The sequence below is a fragment of the Gavia stellata genome, chromosome 7 (genome assembly GCF_030936135.1).
Source record: "Gavia stellata isolate bGavSte3 chromosome 7, bGavSte3.hap2, whole genome shotgun sequence".
In the NCBI taxonomy this organism is placed as follows: domain Eukaryota; kingdom Metazoa; phylum Chordata; class Aves; order Gaviiformes; family Gaviidae; genus Gavia; species Gavia stellata.
Window position 1 is genome coordinate 26,309,489 of NC_082600.1, and position 20,754 is coordinate 26,330,242.

The window sequence follows — 20,754 nt, forward strand, 5'->3', positions numbered from 1 at the left end:
CTCAGAGGATCTCACCTACCATGTTGTCAGAAGTGCATAAAAGCTTGTAGCACAATGGTTGGGGTCTTAACATCCCTGGATGGTTGCAGCTTTTATGAGCTTCCTTTTTTCTGTGCGTGTTATAAGAGCACTAAGCACAATTTCTGGTTACAGAATGCACATAGTGTTTATCATAAACCTGTGTAGAGGTGATGCCTCTCTGAATTGACACAGGTATACATCAATGGAGTCTGGACTTCATGTTGGATAGAATGGAGATTTAGTTAGGTATGGCAAGAACCTAGGCAGATTAATAATTCAAAATGAATGGGAGGAACCAAACTAAACAGATTCATAATCCACTGGATATGGCAAAAGGTGTGGGGAGGGTCCTGGATGCACCAGTCTTACAGCCAGAAAACAGATAACAAGTGCCATCAGCCCAATGTGCACTTTGTGGACAGCCCATTCACTGGAAGCCTCCTCTTTGGAGACTTATCATTGCCCTGCCAAAGGCAGCACATGCTCTGTGACATGCCATCACCCAGCCCAGCTCCAGCTGCATTGCAAACACTCAATTCCTGCTTTGGAAAATAGTTGGGTGTGGATGATATAGACATCAAGATGCCACTCACTGCACCCGGAGATCCTGTTTCAAAGGACAGGGGGCTGCCTGCCTGTTTTTAAACACAGGGGTATTTTAGAGAAAGAAAAATAATTTTTCATTCTCTTTTTTCATTTGGATGCCTCAAATAGTGATATTTCTGGCACCAGCTGGAGGCAGAATACTCTATAAATACAAAGCCATTAAATCGCATGCAGCAGTAACCTGATCGGGGCTGCCTTTTAATTTCCTGACATGAGCTGGCCACTAACCCAATTACCCAGAATCCCCGGAGGAGCCCTCATCCTTCCCAGGAAGCACGAAGCAAGAACCCAAGCATATTGCAGGGATGTCAGCTGAGCTTTCACTGAAATAAAATATCTTTTTGAGAACACATGGTCTGGAAGACAGGATGGGGGCAGGAGGGAGAGGGGAGAGGTTGCTGGAAACATGTTGCTCCATTGAGAGATTCTTTCACTTGAAAACAGAAATGAAACACCCTCTACTTGGTTACGTTGCTGAAAAGGAGCTCTGCTGTTGATTTAGTTATCTGGATTTTAGTGAAGGATGAAGGCAAAGTTACTAAGCGGAAGTACTCTGAGATTGCCAGTGCTTGGAATCCCTTGTTTAGATACTAGATGACTGCACCCAGTTTATAACATCACAGATCCAGACCTGCCCAGGGTGACAGATTTGTTTCCTTGGGAAACATTTATGACATCTGCCACTGGCTGCAGCTGGTAAGGGAAACAGCAGAGTTAGGAGCAAACGCTAGGGAAGTTCCACTGGCTACAGGGTTTCCTAATCATCTAGGGTCTTGAACAGGAGGAGCATGGATTTAAGAGACAGACATTTCTGAAATCTGGAGATTACAGGCTCCACCATCTCTGAAGTGGGGACCACCTCCAACATTCAGAGATGCAGGCACTTAGGCAGCACAAGGGTTATCAGGTTGTTGCAAATTCCTGGGAGGCAGGGTATTCCCAAAGACACCGGAGACAGGAGGGAAAGGGGAACAATTAAGATGAAGATGAGCTGAATGAACTTTGTGGCTCTCCTCTGTTCACTTCTCATTCATATTTCACTACCTGGCCCTGTGGTGTCAGTATTCACACATTCCAGCAATTACTACATCAGAAATTAGATTAGACAGATAGGAGTCCAAGAGCTTGGGGGATTTGTAACAAAGAATTCTGGTGCCCTGTTGAATTTTAACATGTTCTCTATTTCTTATAGAAATGCATTAGGAGCAAAGGAGCAAAGCTGGGGAAAGGAATGGTTGTACCTGGGATTACTACACCACAGCAGATACATTCTGGGAAGAAACAGAGTCATGTAGATAAAGTAAATCATATGCTTTTCCTGGATAATTGCCTAACTTCTCTCTTGCTGTTAAAGAACCTCCCTTTTCTACATCCAGATCAAGACTACCTTCCTCTACCTTCCTTTCTTGCATTTGTAGACTTCACCCTCAGCACACAAGAAACAGCTGCTGGGTGACTCCTGAGAGCCAGGAGGCTAGGCCAGAAGACAACTTGCCTTCAAAGACATTCAGAGTGGGGCAAAGTACCTCATAAAGTGCAGGTTTCCCATCCTGGGAATTGCCACTTCTGCTTCTATCACAAGAAATGCATGCAGATCTGGGGGACACCAGAAATATCTTCTACTTTCTGAAATAAGATATACCTGGTCTACCACAGAACACGTTCCCAGGGCCCCTTCAGTCTTCGCCCTCTATCTTGGAAGCCAAACAGTGATGTCTGCTAGGAACTGGACAGAAGCCACTCACACAACTCGGAAAGTTACTCTTAGGCCTCAGTCATGAGCAGGACTCCAAGAACACAAGTCTCAGCACCGGCAAGGAGCAGAAGACAACCGATCTTCAGCAACATAATACACAATATTCCTATTAAGAAGGAAAACAAGACTCAAAGGCTGGTGGAATAATGGATGACATCTCAGTGCCTGGATGAGATTTTTAGGCGGTTGTTTTCTTTGCTGTTTGGTTTGTCACTGTCTGATGTGACACATGATTGCACACGCATGCATTTCATGAAGGTGTTAAGGACCCAGCTTTGCTTCCTTTTCAGAACTGTTTATGCTCCATCTGGGTCTCTGCAGATGTGCCAGCAGAGAACAGGGAACAGAATGTGGAACAACACAGCTTTAGAAACAATACAAGTGGGAATCCATTGAAGAAAAAATTTTGCAGGGCTTCCACTTGGTATGGTATAGTTGTTATGTCCAGCATTGCCTCTCCTCCACTTGCCTGTCTGTCATTTCCACCCAAAGATGAGTTCTTTAATGAGAGGCCTTGACGTCCCATCGCACCTCACCTGTTATCCTCATCCCTCTTCCAATGATCTCAGAACATTACTCTTTCATGAACTGACTGTACTGGGTTTATGTGGCAAGGTTTTATAGCAGGGGGCTGCAGGAGTCGCTTCTGTGAGAAGACACCAGAAGCTGCCCCTGTGTCAGACAGTGCCAGCTCCAGATGGCTCCAAAATGGACCCACCGCTGGCCAAAGCTGAGCCCATCAGTGACGCTGGTGGTGCCTCTGTGATAACATATTCAAGAAAGGGTAAAAAACGCTGCACAGCAGCTGTGAAAGAGGAGTGAGAAAATGTGAGAGAAACAGCCCTGCAGATACCAAGGTCAGGGAAGAAGGAGGGGAGGAGGTGCTCCAGGCACCATAGCAGAGATTCCCCTACAGAGTGTGGAGAAGACCATGGTGAAGCAAGTTGTCCCCCTGCAGCCCATGGAGGACCACAGTAGTGCAGATATCTATGCTGCAGTCCATGGAGGACCCCGCACTAGAGCAGGTGGACATGCCTTGAAGGAAGCTGCAGCCTGTGGAGAGCCCATGCAGGAGCAGGCTCCTGGTAGGAGCTGTGGCCTGTGGAGAGGAGCCCATGCAGGAGCAGGTTTTCTGGCAGGAACTGTGGCCTGTGGGGGACCCGCACTGGAGCAGTTTGTTCCTGAAGGACTGTAACCTGTGGAAAGGACCCATGCTGGAGCAGTTCTTGAAGGACTGCAGTCTGTGGGAAGGACTCACACTGGAGAAATTCATGAAGGACTGTATCCCGTGGGGAGGGACCCCACACTGGAGCAGGGGAACAGCATGAGCAGGGAAAAGCAGCAGAGACGAAGTGTTATGAACTGACCACAAACCCCCAGTCCCTATCCACCTGCTCTGCTCAGGGAGGGAGGAGGTAGACGTCATGAGTGAGTTGAGCCTGGGAAGAAGCAGAAGTGGGAGGAAGGTGTTTTTAGTTTTGTTTTTTTTTCTCAATATCCTACTCTTTTATTAACTGGCAAAAAGTTAGATTAATTTTCCCCAAGTCAAGTTTTGCCCATGACAGTTAATTGGTGAGTGATCTCCACTGGAGCTTTTGCAGTGAGCTTTTGCATCATATTTTCTCCCCCTGTCCTGTTGAGGAGGGGGAGTGAGAGAGCAACTTGGTGGGCACCTGGTGACCAGCCAAGGTCAACCCACCACACGGACACACAGAGAAGGACTGACATCACTGTTCTCATCACAGTGCTGTTCTGCAAGGTGACACACAGGATTGTGACTCCAGAGAGGCAGCAGAGGTGTGGTGGGCAAGGCTGTGAGGTCATGTTTAACCACCCAATGTCCAAAATCAAACCTCTGAGCCCACTTACACAAGCCATACGTCATCTGAAATTACATCTACCTCTTGAAGTCAAACAAATCGCTGTAGAACAGAAAGGCCATAGGTGGCTAGAGCGTGAATGGAAGGGTATATTCTCCCCAAAACTGACAAGGTATATTGAGGTTTTAAAAGAGACCTGCTGAACCACCGAAATTTCTCAATCCATCATTCTAGAGTGCCAGAGATCTAGATCTACTTTGTAGAGCCCAGAGTTAAAGAGCTAAACTTTAGTCATTGTGGGCACAAGACAGGCAGTGCTGGCAGCAAAGAGAAGCAATGGGGTGGCCAAAGCCAGGGATGCCTAGCTCTGAACAATGCCTCTCCTCTGCAAGTTGCAGGGCACACTTTCCTTCACTGGCCATCCCCACTGGCCAGGCATGTATCTAGATATCATCGTCTCCATTTGGGGTCAGCAGTATCACAAGCTGCTCAGGTTTCTCAGATTTTTGCAGAGCAGGGGGGCATGCACTTCTGCTGGATGAAGCTGTGAAGATGCCCCATCTCCCACTGCCTACAGGCTGGTGCTTCAGTAAGGCCAAGATCAGCAGGTTTTCTGGGGATGGTGCCTCTCCACAGGGGCACTGGTACTGGAGTCTGCTGGAATCCTGGACTCCAGATTCATCAGCTTCCTATCTGAGCCTGCTAGTGAGGGGCTAATTAATGTTGTCTGGGGGCACACTCCAGATGGAAGGGGGAAGTGAGAGACAGGCAGCCAGACAGGCCAACACTTCAGACATCTGAGCCAGTTGGGCTCCGTGGGCAGAACTTTCTGCACGCTGCTTTCCCCAGCGAGTCTCGCCTGCCCTGCAGCGTCACGCCAGGAGAACCTGAGACAGCAAAGCTCTGGTGTCCGTGCAGTTCCCTCATTGCAATGCATTGATCGGAGCTCTCTTAAAGAAAGTGGCCTGGATATCTGAGACACCTATTGATTGCTCCATCGGCTCTCTTCCTGCCCTGATCCTCATTCACTCAGCATTGCTTGAATAACCTACACTTCTGTGTTAGGGGAAGTCTCCCCATATCTTAAAGGGCTATATTCACAGCTGTTCACCTAGCTGCAGCTCATGTAGGGAGGAGAGAAGATGCCCAGTGACCCTCATATGCACTCCCCAAGGGGCGGGCTTAAGTCTCTCCTGCAGCATCAAGCTGAGCCTTTCAAGCTTAAGGCAGAAGCTTGAAGTCATGGTTACATGTTTTTGCCATCTTTGAATACTGGTGCCTTCAGCCTGAAGAACAGGCTCACGCCACATGCCCAGCAGGCAGGAGGTGGTATGTACATCATGTATGATGACAATAACCAGGAAAATCTTTCCTCCCTTAATGAGAAGAAATCATGAAGTCCTTAATTAGGTACTAATGGAATATCATACTCTTCTTCAGAGGAAGGACAGTTTCTTTACCCAGAAATGTCCCCGCTAAGTTACCAGTCCAGTGCAAGGACATAAAGGAGCAACCTGTCAAGAGAACTGGTTTCTAGATCTCACCTTTAACCACAAGACTGTTTTTCCCCAAACTCCTAGTAATCAAGCAGAAGAAAGAACCTGGCTTAGCAACCTTCTGCCATGGATGAACCCAAGAAAGAAGAGAGAGGTACACCAAGGCAAAGTAGGAAGGGGAGCTACTGAAAGGAAAAACATCATAGCTCAAGTATCAAGACACATCTTGTCCTAATGAGTGCATGGAGACTGCAGAGTAGGCACTCTGGGGAAATCAAGACATCAGGGAATTTTAAAAACAGTTAAACTACTAGAAATGTACAGCTGGGAACATTCCTGCCCTGGCAGAGAAAAGGGATGGATGAGCTAATAGGATGACAGATCAGAGACGGAAAAGACCAATGAACCTTTTCTAATCCAAAATCCCTTGTCAATTCTTCATTTTTGAGCAAGTCAAACAATTATAGATTTGTTCTTTCCAGAAACTCCTGGCTCTGTGCAGACCAAAGACTGTAAAACCATTTTTCTCCCTTTTTGGATTTTGCTTTTAAAGATGTGTATTGATTGAGTTCTGTATACTAATACTTTGTGCTTCCACCAGGCTTCACACAAAGTTAACTAATCAGTCCTCGCAATCCTTTTGCAAAGCAAAGCAGTATGACCCTTATTTCTCAGCTCGGGAAACTGAGCGAAAGAAAGAGAAAAAAAGATGCCTGCCGAACATCACTTGACCACTCTGTGTCAGGACACAGGAACCCTATTTGCAGATTGCTAGTGTAGTCTCCTCTGCTCCTCTTGATATTGTCATGTGTTCTTGCATCCCACTACTATCAATAAATCTTTACACTGTATATTCCACAGCTCTAAATATTATGGGCAGGATCACAGATACACTAACATCAATAGCAAACCACCCTTCCCCAGTGGCTTTAACGATGCCGAATCAATCCCTATATGAATAACTAAATACACTTCAGCACAAAAGCAGCCTTAAAGTCAAATTTCAGTTTGCCGTGAGTAGTATCCCACGGGGTTCGGGAGTTCAGGCACAGCATGGTGTGAGTGAACCTACATTGCTTTCCAGCCTAACTCTGGTCTGGCAGGAGTTAACTGTTTTCACACAACTTGGAGGCTAAGCCACAAAACCCTTCACAGGACCCTGCTCTGGACTGTGTCGAACTCCCAGAATTGGAAGCAGAGGATGCCCTGGCCACACACTCATACACACCAGTGACTCTGTTCCCCCAGCTGCCAGCTCTGAGAGGCTCAACTGCTTGGGTGCAGGGCAGCACAGAGAGAGGCAGCCAGCGAGCCTGAACCCACACTGCTGCTCTGCAGAGTGACTGGAGCCACATCAGGCTTTTAAGGTTGTTTTATGGCATTCATATGAGCAGGCTAGAGCGCATTACCAATCTGCGCTCCCACTAAATCCATTTTCACTAGTGTGGATTGGCCTGTGGGTAGGGGGATATGTCCCCTCCCTGAAGTACCACGTGCAGAGAAGCAGGCTTCCAGTGGTCCCCCTCTAACTCCAAAAGTAGGTGCCTCACTCCCAGCAGTGGATCATGATCCTCTGAGTCTACCATCTCTACACCTAGTTTGGGGAGGGCCAGACTACACAAGTCTCCTCCCCTTGGTAATGGGTGTGCTCTAGCAGGAAGATATTTAACCACAGAAACTACACATCCATCAAAGAACAGAACAGGGTTTAACATCTAATCTACATTCTTAACAACATTGTCTACCATCAACTTGCCTTTCATGAAATGAGAGAGCCCTAGTGCAAAGCAATACATGCTCAAGTGACATTGTACAATTCATCACCAGCTCCTATGATGGTATAACCTGGAAGCAAGCTGTGTGCTGGCATCTTGGCTCCAGCATACTGGACTTGCGCAGACCACAGCCAGCTGCTGTTCCTTGTGGTTAAACTGAGGGGACTATGCTCTGCCAGGTACAGCAATGCAGAGGGTTACAAGCTTCTCCTTCCTTTCCCCTCCTCCCCTTGCTGCCTCTCCCAGAGGGACCCAAGGGAAACAAAGCTTTAAACTCAATCCATAAGAATGTGTTTAATTGCGACTGAATTCCCTGTGGTTCACCTTGAATGGATGAGGACTGGGGAGGGGGTGGGGGGAGGAAAAGCAGCACAAGAGAGAAGCTGAACACTGCTCAGAGAGTGCTGAACAGATCAATAGGCTGAGCACAACGCAGGTTGAGCATGCAGGGCAGGGGACCCACAGCTCCCAGACAAACCTGTGCTACCCACCATCTTCAGAAAATCTCCTGAGTGGGAATATGGGCAGACCTTCACTGCACACTGTGCCATAGCTCTGCATTAACTCCGTCCTTCCCTTACGAAGCCCAGCCAACCCAGGCATGATCACACAAGAGCCTTTCCTCCCCAACACTGCAAAATGACCTGGGGGGCAAGAAGAGCAACACCCTCCAGCCTGGGGTTCCTTTGGGAAAGGAAACAGTCTGGCACAGCCAGTTTCCAGTTATTTGTCAAATTTGCAAGCGCTAGAAGTAGTATCTTAGCATGACGGTACTGACTAGAACCACTCTCCTCTCTGGACTGCCCTCTTGGTCACTACCCATCCTGACTCTTTTACAAAGCCTGTAAAAAGATACCTTTGGAAAGCCAGAGAGGGCAAGTGTGTAGTTAGCCTAGGAGATCCTGCAAGGCCTGGAGTCCCAGGTGCTGTTGGGACAGAGAACAATGCTCAGTCTGACTCTGTCTTACCTTCTTTTAGCATCCCCACTTTGAGGCATTTCATGAAGCGACAGGCCTGACAGGACTTGCGCCTCCGTTTCGTGATCTCACATTCATTGGTGGCCGGGCAGCTGTATTCAATATTCCCTGCAATCAAACACAGAGATGGTCACCCAGGAACCACATTCTCCCCACTGATCCAGGGACAGGCTATAGTGCCCAGATATTCCCACCACCACCAGTCTGTATATGCTGTATGTTTGCTCACTCATTTGCACACACACATCCTCTGAGACCACAGCCGGCTGGTGATGGCTCTTAGGGAGCCCAGCACAACTTATTAGAACACATTTCAGAAAAAAAGCAATACTGCTCTAAATATTGTGAGAAACCCGTCCATCCAAGGGGCTGACTGCAATGCTGGGCTTTCAGGCACAATGTTTTCTCCAGGCATGTCACCATCCCTTGTGCTGCATCCCTTATAACCTGGCCTGTTCTCTGAAGTCAGGACTGAGAGTGGGAGCAGTTCAGACATTAGCAGCAGTCCCCTTGCTGCCCATCTTGCTGCATGACTGTGGGATGGATGTCATCTGTCCTTTCTCGCCTTGCCTGGGGGACGAGGGAGCTCAGAGATGGCATTTCCTCCTTTGCTTCCTCCTGCTAGCTGGCATACTACAGGTAGCAGGGAAGCAGTAGGTCTGGATTAAGAAAGATGGATAAGACGTCCTGTAAAATGAACACAGGCTCTCTATGCAAATCTTTCCAGTTTTACTTTATTAGTCCTTGTGCACCTGCCTCTCATCCCTCTGCACAGAGAATCAGCATTTCTTTCATCATTCCCTTTCATTTATGATCACTTCACAACACGTCACAACACTGCCTCTGAGACAAAACAGGGAAAGAAGCATCCCAAATTTATTTCTGGTCACATAGTATTTTATTAGAAGCCAAGAATGTAACTAAAACATGGATGCGAGGGTCTGATATGAGAATGTAAGTGGAATTATGCTGGATCACAGCGTAATGCAACAATTATTTAGTCCTAGAAGACAACAAACAGAAACTGCTGTCTCCATCCTGTCATTCACTTTGGAGGTGATGTTTCTGAAGAGAGCTATTTAATGTTTGCTGTGGAGCAGGACTGGAAATCTAAGCTTCACAGTGATGCATTGACAGTGAGAACACATTTAAGGCAGTCTAGCTACTGGGTAAATCAGGCAGCTCCAAAAAGGATTTCTAAGCTCTACGGTCAGTTCAGAAGAATGGAAAAGTTGGTTTGGTGGTTTAGAGCAGGAAACTGAGATTCAAGAGATCAGCCAAAGCTGTAGGGAAAAGTGTAGGTAAGAGCCAAAAGAACACACAGTATGGACTTCGTATACCAGCAGATTAGAAGTAGAGTTTACAATTTAGTAGCACTGGGACAGGACTTGATTTTTGTTCCTACTTCTGTAATGGATTTCTATGTACTTGTGCAAGACCCTTCCTTCCTTTATTTAAAGACCAACAATCTGATACATACCAATCTCTGGGGGTGGTGATTAGACCTTGGGGCTAAGTAGTTGGAAAGCCCATTGGGAATCTGAGTGGAAAGACAGAGCACAGATTCAAAAGGAAGAAAGCACCACTTGATTTATCTCACTATGCTTGGCCCACGCTGGGTGAAACCCCTGGAGCACAAAACCTCCAAAGCCTAAAGGCAATCTGCCTGCTCGTTATAAACCTTCTACCTCTTGCCTCTTGTTTTGTCCCACAGACTTGCAACTTGCCCCTAAGCTCCAGCCCAGCCATCCCATTCCTCACCATTGCTCATCTGCCCCCAAAATGCAGTTTGTCTGCAGGAGCAGAGTGTGCTGCACAAGTTGCTTCCATTCAGACTGTATTTCATCATTGTGCAGCACCTGAATTTCAATAGCCAGCAACGTATCAAGGTTCTCAGAGAGCTGGAAATTGAGATTCAGGCTTGATCTCAAGGTAATAAACAAACTCCTGCTCTAGACACAGAGCTCCAGCACATTACAGACCCCTAAGTACAGAGGCCCTGACATCATCATCAGATACTTGCTGTGCCCCACACAGGAAGGAACACAGCAGGAACAAACCCAGGATAAAACTCAAACACGGTCTCACTTTGGAAGGTTTTGCTTTAGTTTCAATGCCCACCTTTCCCACCAATGCCAGGACCAGAGTTCTGGAGAGATGTAAGATTTCATGTTTTGTGGTCCCAAGGCCAAAAATTTCCCCCCTAACACAGAGACACTACGCCAAGGGCACTGAGCCCTTATAGCAGTGGGACGCACTGACAGCCCCCATCTGGCAGCTCAAAGTCCCTCTACACTGTATCAAGCAGATCTCCCAACTTCCCCATGCCTCCAGCCCATGGACACCTTGACAAGAAAAGTACTGGAAATGGTCTACAAAACCTACATCACAACTAAATGTGGTAGTGTCAGAGTAGGTGTAGGTACTGGTTACCATATACACATTGTATGTACAGCTTGAATAAGCAGTTCTCAAAGGCACCTCTGTACTGGGATCATGACTGTTAAAGGAGCAGAGCCAGAGGAAGGTGGGCACTGGGCAAGCCCCCCTTCCTGGACGGCAAAGCAGTGGCCACCACGGAGTCCAGCAGCCATGTGGTTTGCTGGTGAGCACAGGTGAAAAAATACACCCAGCACCGGTGGGACATCCTGTTCAGCATGTTTATTGCCTTCACATTGAACATAGGCTTACATGCCCCATCCACACTCTGTGCCCAGTCTAAAGGAAGAAAGCACCAGCAGCTGTGTCTTACAGTCCTCTCTACAGGTGCAAACGCTAGTGGTGAGGCCCACTCTACCTTCTTCATACAAGACAATGCTGCCAAAGTAAATGGAGTTTTATATCAGGCCCCAAAACATGCTCTGCGCTGAATGGATTGAGAGCTACAGCTGGGGGCAATACCTACCATTATTGCAGGAAACAGGGACATCACCAGGGAAGGCACAATCAGCATTACCCAAGCAGAACTTGTCCAAGAAAGACTATTGTCTCCAAAACTTTAAGAAAGTTCTCTGACTTTTTTTTTTGTGTGTGTATGTCTCAATTTCTTTTATGGGTCCTGGGGCTGGCTGCCAGCACACTGAGCTGCTCACAGCTCCCTGTAATTTCTGTAAGTGCCCTGTGATAAAGTGATGAGATTAACTCATCGAAATTCCAGCAGCCTCCCAGCAGCTGGCGGTCACACCACCAGCACGGCTGCCGGCGCAGGGGACTTGGAGGGAGTTTCCCCTTCACTGCAGCAGCTGGGGGTGCTGCAAGGCCCTGCAGAAAAGCGTCAGCACACAAGGGTGCAGATGGACAAGTCTGTATGCAAGTATATAATTTGAGTCAAGGCTCTGTGTGTCGTGAACTGTAGATTATATGACCCAGAAGGAAAGGGCAGAAAATGGGATAATCTAACAGACAAGGCCTTGGTTTGAACTGTTGCGTATTAGAAGATATTTCCTTGACTTAGACAATATTTACATTTGATCTGAAAAAAATGCTAGGACCTCACTGATGCCACGGCACAAGATTTGCCCCCAAAACTGGCTTCAAATAATCAAGGGGTGGGTGACCAGGTCAGAGTTTGGATTTGTTCCAAGCCTTCATATGCGGCCTTGGAGGGCAAATCACTTCCTCTCTGTGTCCTAGTTTGCTCGTCTGCAAAATGAAACAAGCACCAAACCTACCTTCTGGGGAGATCGTGAGTCTTGATTCATTAAGGTCTAACTGCACTTTAAAGCCTTTAGATGAGAGATGCTAAGAAACAGCCAAGGACTATTAAAGTGATAGATCATGTTTTTTATGCTGGAGAACTGCAGAATTACCCTATTTTCTGTAAAATTAGACCTTTGACAGTTAAACAGTTTGGAACGTAATTTCCAGTGCACACATAATAGGAGAACCTGAAAATCGCACACCAGAGCTTGGTCATTCAAGAGACCCCATAGTCACCATACCTCTCTGGAAGGGGAGGAACTGGGAAGAGGAGAATGCCTACCTGAGCTTGGAGAACGCAGTAAAGTCCCACCCAGCTCCTGCTCAAGTTATGGACAGGGCTCCTCAGGGGAGTTGAACTCAGAATTAATACAGCACTGAGAGCACAAGCTGCTCCCTGGTTACTGATCCTGCCTTTCTATAAACCCTTTCTACAAGGAAACTCAGGAAAGATTAGATAGAAGTAGCCAAGAAAGTCTTTAAAGCTAAAACATTTTCAGCTTCTGTTTTCTGAAGAAAACCCCCATCTCTCCTCTTTTTCTGGTTTCTTCTTCATTGCTTTTCACCATTCTTTCCCTCTCCTCTCCCTTGCATACTCTGTCCTGCTCTGCACTGCTGCACACAGCCCTCATCTCTTTCTTTGGGTGACTGAAACAGAGGACCAGATGACTGCAGCTTTTCCTGAATTTCAGAGAAAAACCCAGATTCAGATATATCTGCTATTAAGTTCCAAATTCCATTCATTCAAGTCATGTCTTTCACCCTAGTGATTTGATACAGCATGCTGCAGTTGTGACCAATGGTGTGGTGCCACTATCTGCTGGTCCCCTGGGGTCAGAGGGCTGACAGGAGGAATTCCCAGGGAAATCCATCTCATAGGCACCTCAGCTCATGCACTTGTTTCTTTTTATCCCAATTTTTTAACAACTGTTACACTGCCCCCACAGGGGTTTTTTTGGTTGTTTGGTTGGGGTTTTTTTTTTGTTTTGGTTGGTTTGTTTGAAGATAACTGCTTGCAAAATACCATAGACTTAGGAAGGTACCATCAGGCAGTCAGTATAATGCCTCCGTGGTACAGCTATTCTGCATGACTGGGACAGTCTGCAGGAGAAAGCAACGTGACTTTTCAATAAGCCACTAGCTCTGATGACACTTTCATTTCACATGACACCCACAAGCTTTTGTCCTGAATCCTTTTTATCGCTGATTCTGAAGGTAAACAGATAATGTGGGTGTCTCAGTGAAAAGGGACCCGAAAACCACAAAAAGGCCCTCGGTGAGTGCAGTGCCAGACCAGCAGTTCCTCTGCCCTCAGCAGGTACCAGTCTGACCTCCTGCACCAGGACAGGGAACACTGATAATATACATGGAGTGGATTCTCTATTACCTTCTGCTTAAATTAGCCCTTCTAACTGAGGCATCATAGCCTGAGTCCTGGTGTAAGGAGAGGTACTTTATGAAAATCAGAAGAAAATCTCACCAATGATCTGCATGAGGTAAGAGGGGTTGTTTTTTAAGCCACAGTTTTCAAAGAAGGGGATTCAAATATTGGACCCATAAATCTGTATTTAGGCACTTGAATAAGTGACCTGATTTTCAGCAGGGCTGTCCTATGCTTCCAGGGACATGTACCTGATCTAGGTGCCTGAATATATACAAACATCAGTAGAGGCTCCTATTTTTGGAAAGAAAACAAAACAAAACAACCACAAAAACCTACACCACCACCCCCCCACCCCCCCACCCCCCCCCCCAACAAAATACCAAAAACAAAACCAAAAAACTCCCAACCATAGTACACATTTATCAGTTGCAGGAAAATGAGCCTTTGGAAAAGCAGGTGAGATAAGCCCTAGTGCTTGGATTAACCAAAATTTTACTTCATGTGGCTTATACAATAAGAAAAACAGAAATGTGAGGACCAAGGCTTCAGGACTCTTGACACCATGAAAGGAAAAGGGGGTAGCTATAGGTTGGCCTCCTCAGGGTGGCACACCTGGCTCCTGTTCCATGAAAAAGGACCTGGGCATTTCACACAACCTCACTCAAATCAGCCTCCTGCTTGCATGAGGATGCAGGAGACGGGCCCTGGGGCTACCTACTGGCAGCAAGTTTATCTGTAGGGTTTCTGACACAGAAATACTTTACTGAAGTTCCACAGAAAAGATCCTTCTGCACAGAGTTCCCTGTACAGTTGCAGTGAGGCAAAAAGAAAACACAAGTCTAATAGAGTTGAGTTGCACTTGGGATGGTTTTCTGAATCCAAATGCTAGAGCTATGAATAGTAAGCAGCACTCAGGCACTAGATCCAGGGAATACTGCACTTTCCCTGGTTATGCTTCAAAACTTTTTGGAAAGTTCAGAACATCTCCTGTTTTTTGGCTGTGAACTCCCACCTGAGAAGTAGCAGGCACGTTTCTGCAAAGGAGAGAAGAATGAGACAGTGCCTGGCTGCTGTGGCCTCTATGTAGTAGGGACACAAAACCTCCTTTCTGCATCTCACAGGCCCTTTGCTGATCCTGTGGATGGTAATGCTCTTCTGCTCAGGAAAATGAGCAAACTCTCTCAACTGCTCCTCCCTTCCCAGGAGCCACTCTAACAACCATAATGGTAACCAGGAAGCCCTAGAAGACTACGGATTTTGTTACAAGCCTGTTATAAATCCCTACAAGTCTTCTGAGCTGCATTATCCACATTTTAAGACCCTTATTGGTGTAAGGGCATCCCAGCTCAGCAGTTGTATTGCTATACTCACTGAGTTTGAAGCTTGCAAGACTCAAGCAGGGAATCCACAGGTGCAGGCACTTTGTCAGATACATAACCTGCCTATTCAGAAGATGATGGTAAATGTGTCTTTTCTCTCCGACTCTTCAATAACCAGTTCTCCCCAATATCACTCCTTGCAAGTCCTGTTGCATTACCTTATGGGTATGAATTCCAAGCACACAATGAGATCATTCACAAAGATCAGAGAGGGGAATCTTAATTCAGATTTATTTTGCTGAGCTTTAAGCTTTTATTTTGTATTAATGGGTCATCTTAGAAATAGCCTTAATTTTCACTATTTGGAGATGAAAAATAGACGAAGGTTAGTTATAGTCATGAATATGTCGAATAATAAAGGGCTTATATGGTTACACAGCACTTACTAGTTAATACTCAGAATAGGCAAAAGGACCTACCAGTTGTAACGACTGATGAACGAAAGATAATGACAATATATTTGATTGACATATAATGCTCTATCTACTGAGCAAACTATTAAAAGAAGGAATAGAGTTAGATTAAGAATTTGTATCCTGTAAGAAATGCAGCATTTGTCTTTGTCCTAAATTTGGATGAAAGGATTAGTTAGGATTTATACAGAATAGAAATTTTAGAAGTTTTAATTCAGAAACATCCAAAACACATTACCTTTCATGTAACAAACCTGTTCCATTGCATTCAATTATTATGAAATTCATAGTTTCAAATCACAATATTCACAAAGTCAGGTGATGCCCATGGCACGTGTTTTCATGGAGGACATGTGCATCATGGGGGTAAAAATGCAGACTGCCTCTAGAATATAACGGGGACCCAAAGCACAGTTCCCACTAAGCAATACAATGATAGAGAAATAGGATTAAAATTTTGTCAGACAGCCTAGCTGACCGAAAATGCTTCAAGTCAGTTCAGAATTTCTGACTCTGCCTCGAAGTGTGGGAAGTCCAGCCCTGGTGGTCAAAATAACATGTTCAGAGAGAAAGACCTGTAGCCCAGGGACATCTGCTGTCATCTCATCTCAGGTTTTCGCCTTTCCATCTCAAGCACTGCCAGTGCTGCAAAGTGGAAATGACACACAGGTTTCCAGGCCTTGATCCTTCCATTGGGCCATGTAACACAACATGAGAGAGGTCACAGGTGTGACCCCCCCCCCCCCCATAACCTGTGGGACAGGTTAGGATGTGTTGTGTGATCCTGGCTTAGTTCATAAAACCAACCACTCCAATTCAGCTTGAAGTGAATCAGTGGTTTGGATTTTCCTGACCTTTTTTCCTCCTATCATCAAAAATTTCCTTGGGGAAATCTGACTTGGTAAAAATTCTGCTTTTCTTTGGAAAAATACTACTGATGGAAAACTCCCACATAGCTATAGTAGTGACCTCAGAGATAACCAGCCATGTCCATGCTGGCTTTCAGCCTATCTTCTCCCCATCACTTGAAAAGCAACAGCCTTCATGCTGTCCAGGACAGCCTGGCCTCACCTGGCTAAGAGGGAAAGTGAGCTGCAGAGCTGTCAGGCTCAAAGAAGGTCTGCAGCTTGGATGTCCGTTCTTCCCACTGCTGTGGCGGCAGCAGTGGAAGTGGAGAGGCTATTGCAAGATCCTCCTGCCTCAAGACATGCAGGTTTTACATGAGTTAATGCAGCTAAAAAACCCAATAGGCAGACTGGGGTCATTTGTAGCAGGGGAAAGAGGTAGTTTAAGGGGGAGACTTAGCATGAAGCTCTGCTTCATGATCAGGGGTATCTAGATAGGCCTGCAGGAGTCTAATCACTCAGGACAGGTTTAGAGCCATTTTATAGCAGCGTGCACACCTATTACTTAATAAAGTTAACAAACGTAGGGCCACCAGATTCAGTACTCTCATAATAGTAATTAGTTTTTAATCTTTCAATACTGAAGCAGAGAGAAGTGAAGTGGCTGGTCCAAGACCACAAAAGTCTGATGATGATTTTATCTACTGCATCTCCTGAGCAGCTGGGAAATCCTGGGGTCGTAGCTCCATCTCTGTGATCAAACCATTGAGTTAACGCCATTCCCAGACACCAGAATCATGGCAAGTCTTTTGATACTAGCAGGGAATGCAATTGTTTTAACATACACTTCTGCACACCCTGTATCAATGTTAGACAGCCTGGATGGATATTTTCCCACCTCTTCAGTTAGATGCTTAACACATCTACTGAACGTAATAGAGTTACAGGATGAACACCTTTTGGAAATGCTTTTGCGACTTGCCATCTCTTTTACGTGATCCTTAAAACCTTTTCCCCTGCATACCCAGGGCTGTGCCTGGATATCACATGCACTGCAGCAGAACCCCGGGAATGGTGCATTTTCTTGACTCAACCAAACTCTGCAGCTCTATTTGCTGCCCACTCCCCTGGGCTCAGTCTTCAGCTCCATAGCTTAAATTGTTCACCCTTGGGCACACCACACTCAACTCTCCCGCTCTTGTGAATAAAAGCATTTTGGTACCTCTGTCGCCAGCCCAAGCTGATGACAAGGTGAGAGAAATCTCTGCTTATTCCTTTCCCCCATCTGTTACACGTTAACAGGCAATCAATTAGGGAGCCACAGGGAGAATATGGCTGTGTTGGGGAGAGGGGGTTGGAAGGAAGCGCTCTCCCTTCTTGGGATTAAGTCAGCTGACATATCACCCAGGCTAATACAGGTTCCAGTTACTGTCACCCTGCATCATTTTCTTTTGATTTTTCTCTGAAAACTCTTCAAAAGTTCCTAGGTCTTTTTCTCTCTCTCCAACTTAGGCCTCTCTTCTGCTCTGCCACAGAGATGCTCCAGTATCACTCCCAATGCTGGATTAGTTTTTCACTCTCTTCCTATATAAGGAGACCCTAGGGCTTTGCTTCAGAGTACTACCCTGTCCCTCCTTTAGCACCTGAATGTGCCAAAAAGAAACACTGGGAATGGGTCCAAGTGCTGGAGGAAGGACAGAGTCAGTGCTGACAGTCAGAAGTTCGAGTAAAAGTTCACATTAATCACAGAATATTCAGCAATGACAAATCACAGAAACCCTGCCAGGGAACAGGCCAATGCCCTAGAGATGGCCATGCTTTCCACATGGCATAATAAAAGAGAAAGAGCTAGTGGGGCAATACAGAGTGATTATTTCCACAGTTGGGTAATAGTAAGGAGAGACATCTAGAATCTAAGAAATTAAACTAGAAACAGTGAATTCTGCAGACACCTCAGCTGAACTGCACCCTGTACTGCTCTGTCCACTCCAGAGTTGAACATCCCCAGTGGCAGAGTGTAATCAGGTCCATTCAATGAACAAAAATAAAATGAATGCTATCCCAACATGTGCATTTCTTTCACTTCACAGGAGACAAGGAAGTGTTGGTGTACTGGATTGACCCCAGCCAACAGCCAAGTACACACACAGCTGCTTGCTCACTGGACACTTGTCCCCACTATGGTTAGGTAAACTCAATACACTTTCAACCGGAAGGTGAATGATCCTGTCCTTTTTCCAGTTAGAGAGTGTAGGAAATAAAGGGAGTATCTGTATGTCCAGGCATGTTTGCTCACATGGGGCCTGCTTGTGTAAGTATACCCAAGCACCTATGGATATTGGATCTTGCCTGAATGCACTCCTACTTTTGGCTATACTGTTGTACCTGCGTGTGTGCACATCTGCAGCATACCTTTGGCAGTCAGGACACAGCCATACACCTCATATGTGAATTGTACATGCAGGAGCAATGCACTGCAATTCATCCACACATACGTGCACTGAGGTTTTCAAAATCACCCAAGGAATTTCTCATCCTTAGTAAGACTGACAAAAACTGGGTATCTCTATCTCCTTCAGTGCCTAAATTTTTTATTTTCAAAGAGGTTGCGTCTTAATGAAAAGGGCTGGTGGAGCTTGAAAAAGAGGACCACAGTATTGACTCCCATCCAAGTGCCCTGTCCAGCCTTGTGGTGAGGTCTGTATGGAGTCCATGGCCACAAATTAAGACTGGCAGGACAGAGTGAGAACCTCTCTACTCCTGTAATGCTGGAGCTTTCACCTCAAGGTGCAGACATGTCTAAAGAGATGCCATCTCTAGGCAGGGGCATCCACTCTTCAAATGGGTCTTAAAACCACCTCTAGAGTGTAAAGCATTTCCTTTCCAAGCCTCACTCCACTAGCAGCCACATTATCAGGGTATCAGTGCCACTTGCAGAGAAGATCCAGTAGGCCAGGTACCCAGACCTGGTAGCCAGCCAGGCTAGGAACTTGGCAAAGGTTCCTGCCACCACAAAGCCTAACTTCATGTCCAGGTTGATTTGGAAGGACCAGAGCTCGGCAGGAGGAGAGAAGAGGCATACAAAAGGATAGAGTGTTAGGTGCATTACATTCACCCTCCTTTGCCCCCTTTTATACGTCATGGAAACACTGCAGTCTCAGCAATGTCTGGGGCCGCCTCCCTTTTTTGCTATGGAGTGAATGTCTCAGTTTCCCTCCCTTCCCACCATACCTTGAATAGTCCTCTTGAAGAAGGCTTTGCACGCCTCACAGGAAGCCACGCCGTAGTGGTACCCAGAAGCAATGTCCCCGCACACCAGGCACAGCCGCTTGGGGATTGCATTGAGCATGTACTCGCACTTGGTGGGCGAGTCCTCCATGATGGCGCTGGCGCAGTCGTCATAACGCTTACGGCAGGACCCACCGCCAATCCCCGTGCCATTGAACATGGGTGGCGAGTCTAGGCCATTGGGGTGACCACCCATGGTGATGCCGTAGCCACCGCTAGCATCAGAGGAGCCACTCGGGCTGTGGTGGCTGATGGCGTCGATACCAGAAGATGGGCTGGAGGGCTCGGTCTTGATGAAGGACCCACAGCTGGAGGAGAGGTGCCGCTCCTCCGTGGCCATTCTGCTGAGCAGCCTGCAGGGAGAGAGCAAAGGCACTCAGTGGCCTCCTGGCCAAACCTGGCTCCAGGTTGGTCAAAAGAGAGCCCTCCTTTTCCCACCTCAGTCCAACTCCAGTTGGCTCAGGCAGTTCAACCCTCTCCCCCCTGCCCCAGGTACTTCTCCTTCGTGAATATCAGTACAACTCACTAAGAACAGCATGCCTACTCCCCACAAACTCACACAAGACTAAAGTCAAGGCTATTTGTGTAGATCACAATTTCAGGCTGTTCACAGGCTGCAGTGCTGGGAGGGGGCATCAGTGCTGATGAGGCACAACCTACCCCTGGGACAGCAGAAAGAAATGAGCCTGTCTGTGGCAGGCCAGGTGAAAAAGATGTTTGGTTAGTTCAGGATGCGCTGCCCTGGCTGTAAGTAAAAAGTTCACTAGCAGACCCTGCAGGAAGAACCTGCTCAGATTGGATTTTCATTTGTAATACAGAAGTCTTTGATGAATTTTCATGCTGGATTCCTTCCCCCCCTGCTTCACTATCGTCACTAAAAAGGGAGGTTAGAAACTGAAGGAAAATAATCTGATCAAAAGTTTCCTCCAGCTTAATCTTAAATCTTAACCATTCTTCTATTTACTAGTGTAAGACTTTTGCATGGAGATACTTCTCCTAAATTCCCACTTCTTAGAGAGAGAGTTATGCTCTTAAGTATATGGAAAGGACTGCATCTTTACCAAATTTGCAAGCTCTTCTTATCTATTGTAGTCACAGATAGTCTTATTCCTTATATAAAAGTTCAGTCTTTTTTTAGAACACTGTTAATTTTTATGATATCTTACGGCAATGAGTTCCAGGGATTAGCTGTGTGGTGTATGAACAAACAAAAAATCCCACTTTTATTTGCCCATACTGTATTTGCAGCCTTTTAGGCTCCCTGAACATCTGCTGACTCTCCTTCTCAAGAAATG

General features: G+C 46.4%; 1 protein-coding gene across 3 annotated transcripts in view; it reads right to left on the reverse strand.

Moving 5' to 3' along the window:
- Positions 1-19,812, reverse strand: part of ESRRB (estrogen related receptor beta) — a 42,070-nt gene extending 22,258 nt beyond the window's left edge. The window contains exons 1-2 of one of the 3 annotated variants that reach the window (XM_059819571.1): positions 19,403-19,812; positions 8,443-8,559 (exon numbers count right to left, since the gene is read on the reverse strand). In XM_059819571.1, coding sequence (XP_059675554.1) covers positions 8,443-8,559; positions 19,403-19,799 — 514 coding nt within the window. In that variant the 5' untranslated portion in view covers positions 19,800-19,812. The remainder of the gene's footprint in view (positions 1-8,442; positions 8,560-19,402) is intronic. The other 2 variants (XM_059819573.1, XM_059819572.1) reach the window with 2 other exon arrangements.
- Positions 19,813-20,754: the final 942 nt, after the last annotated feature.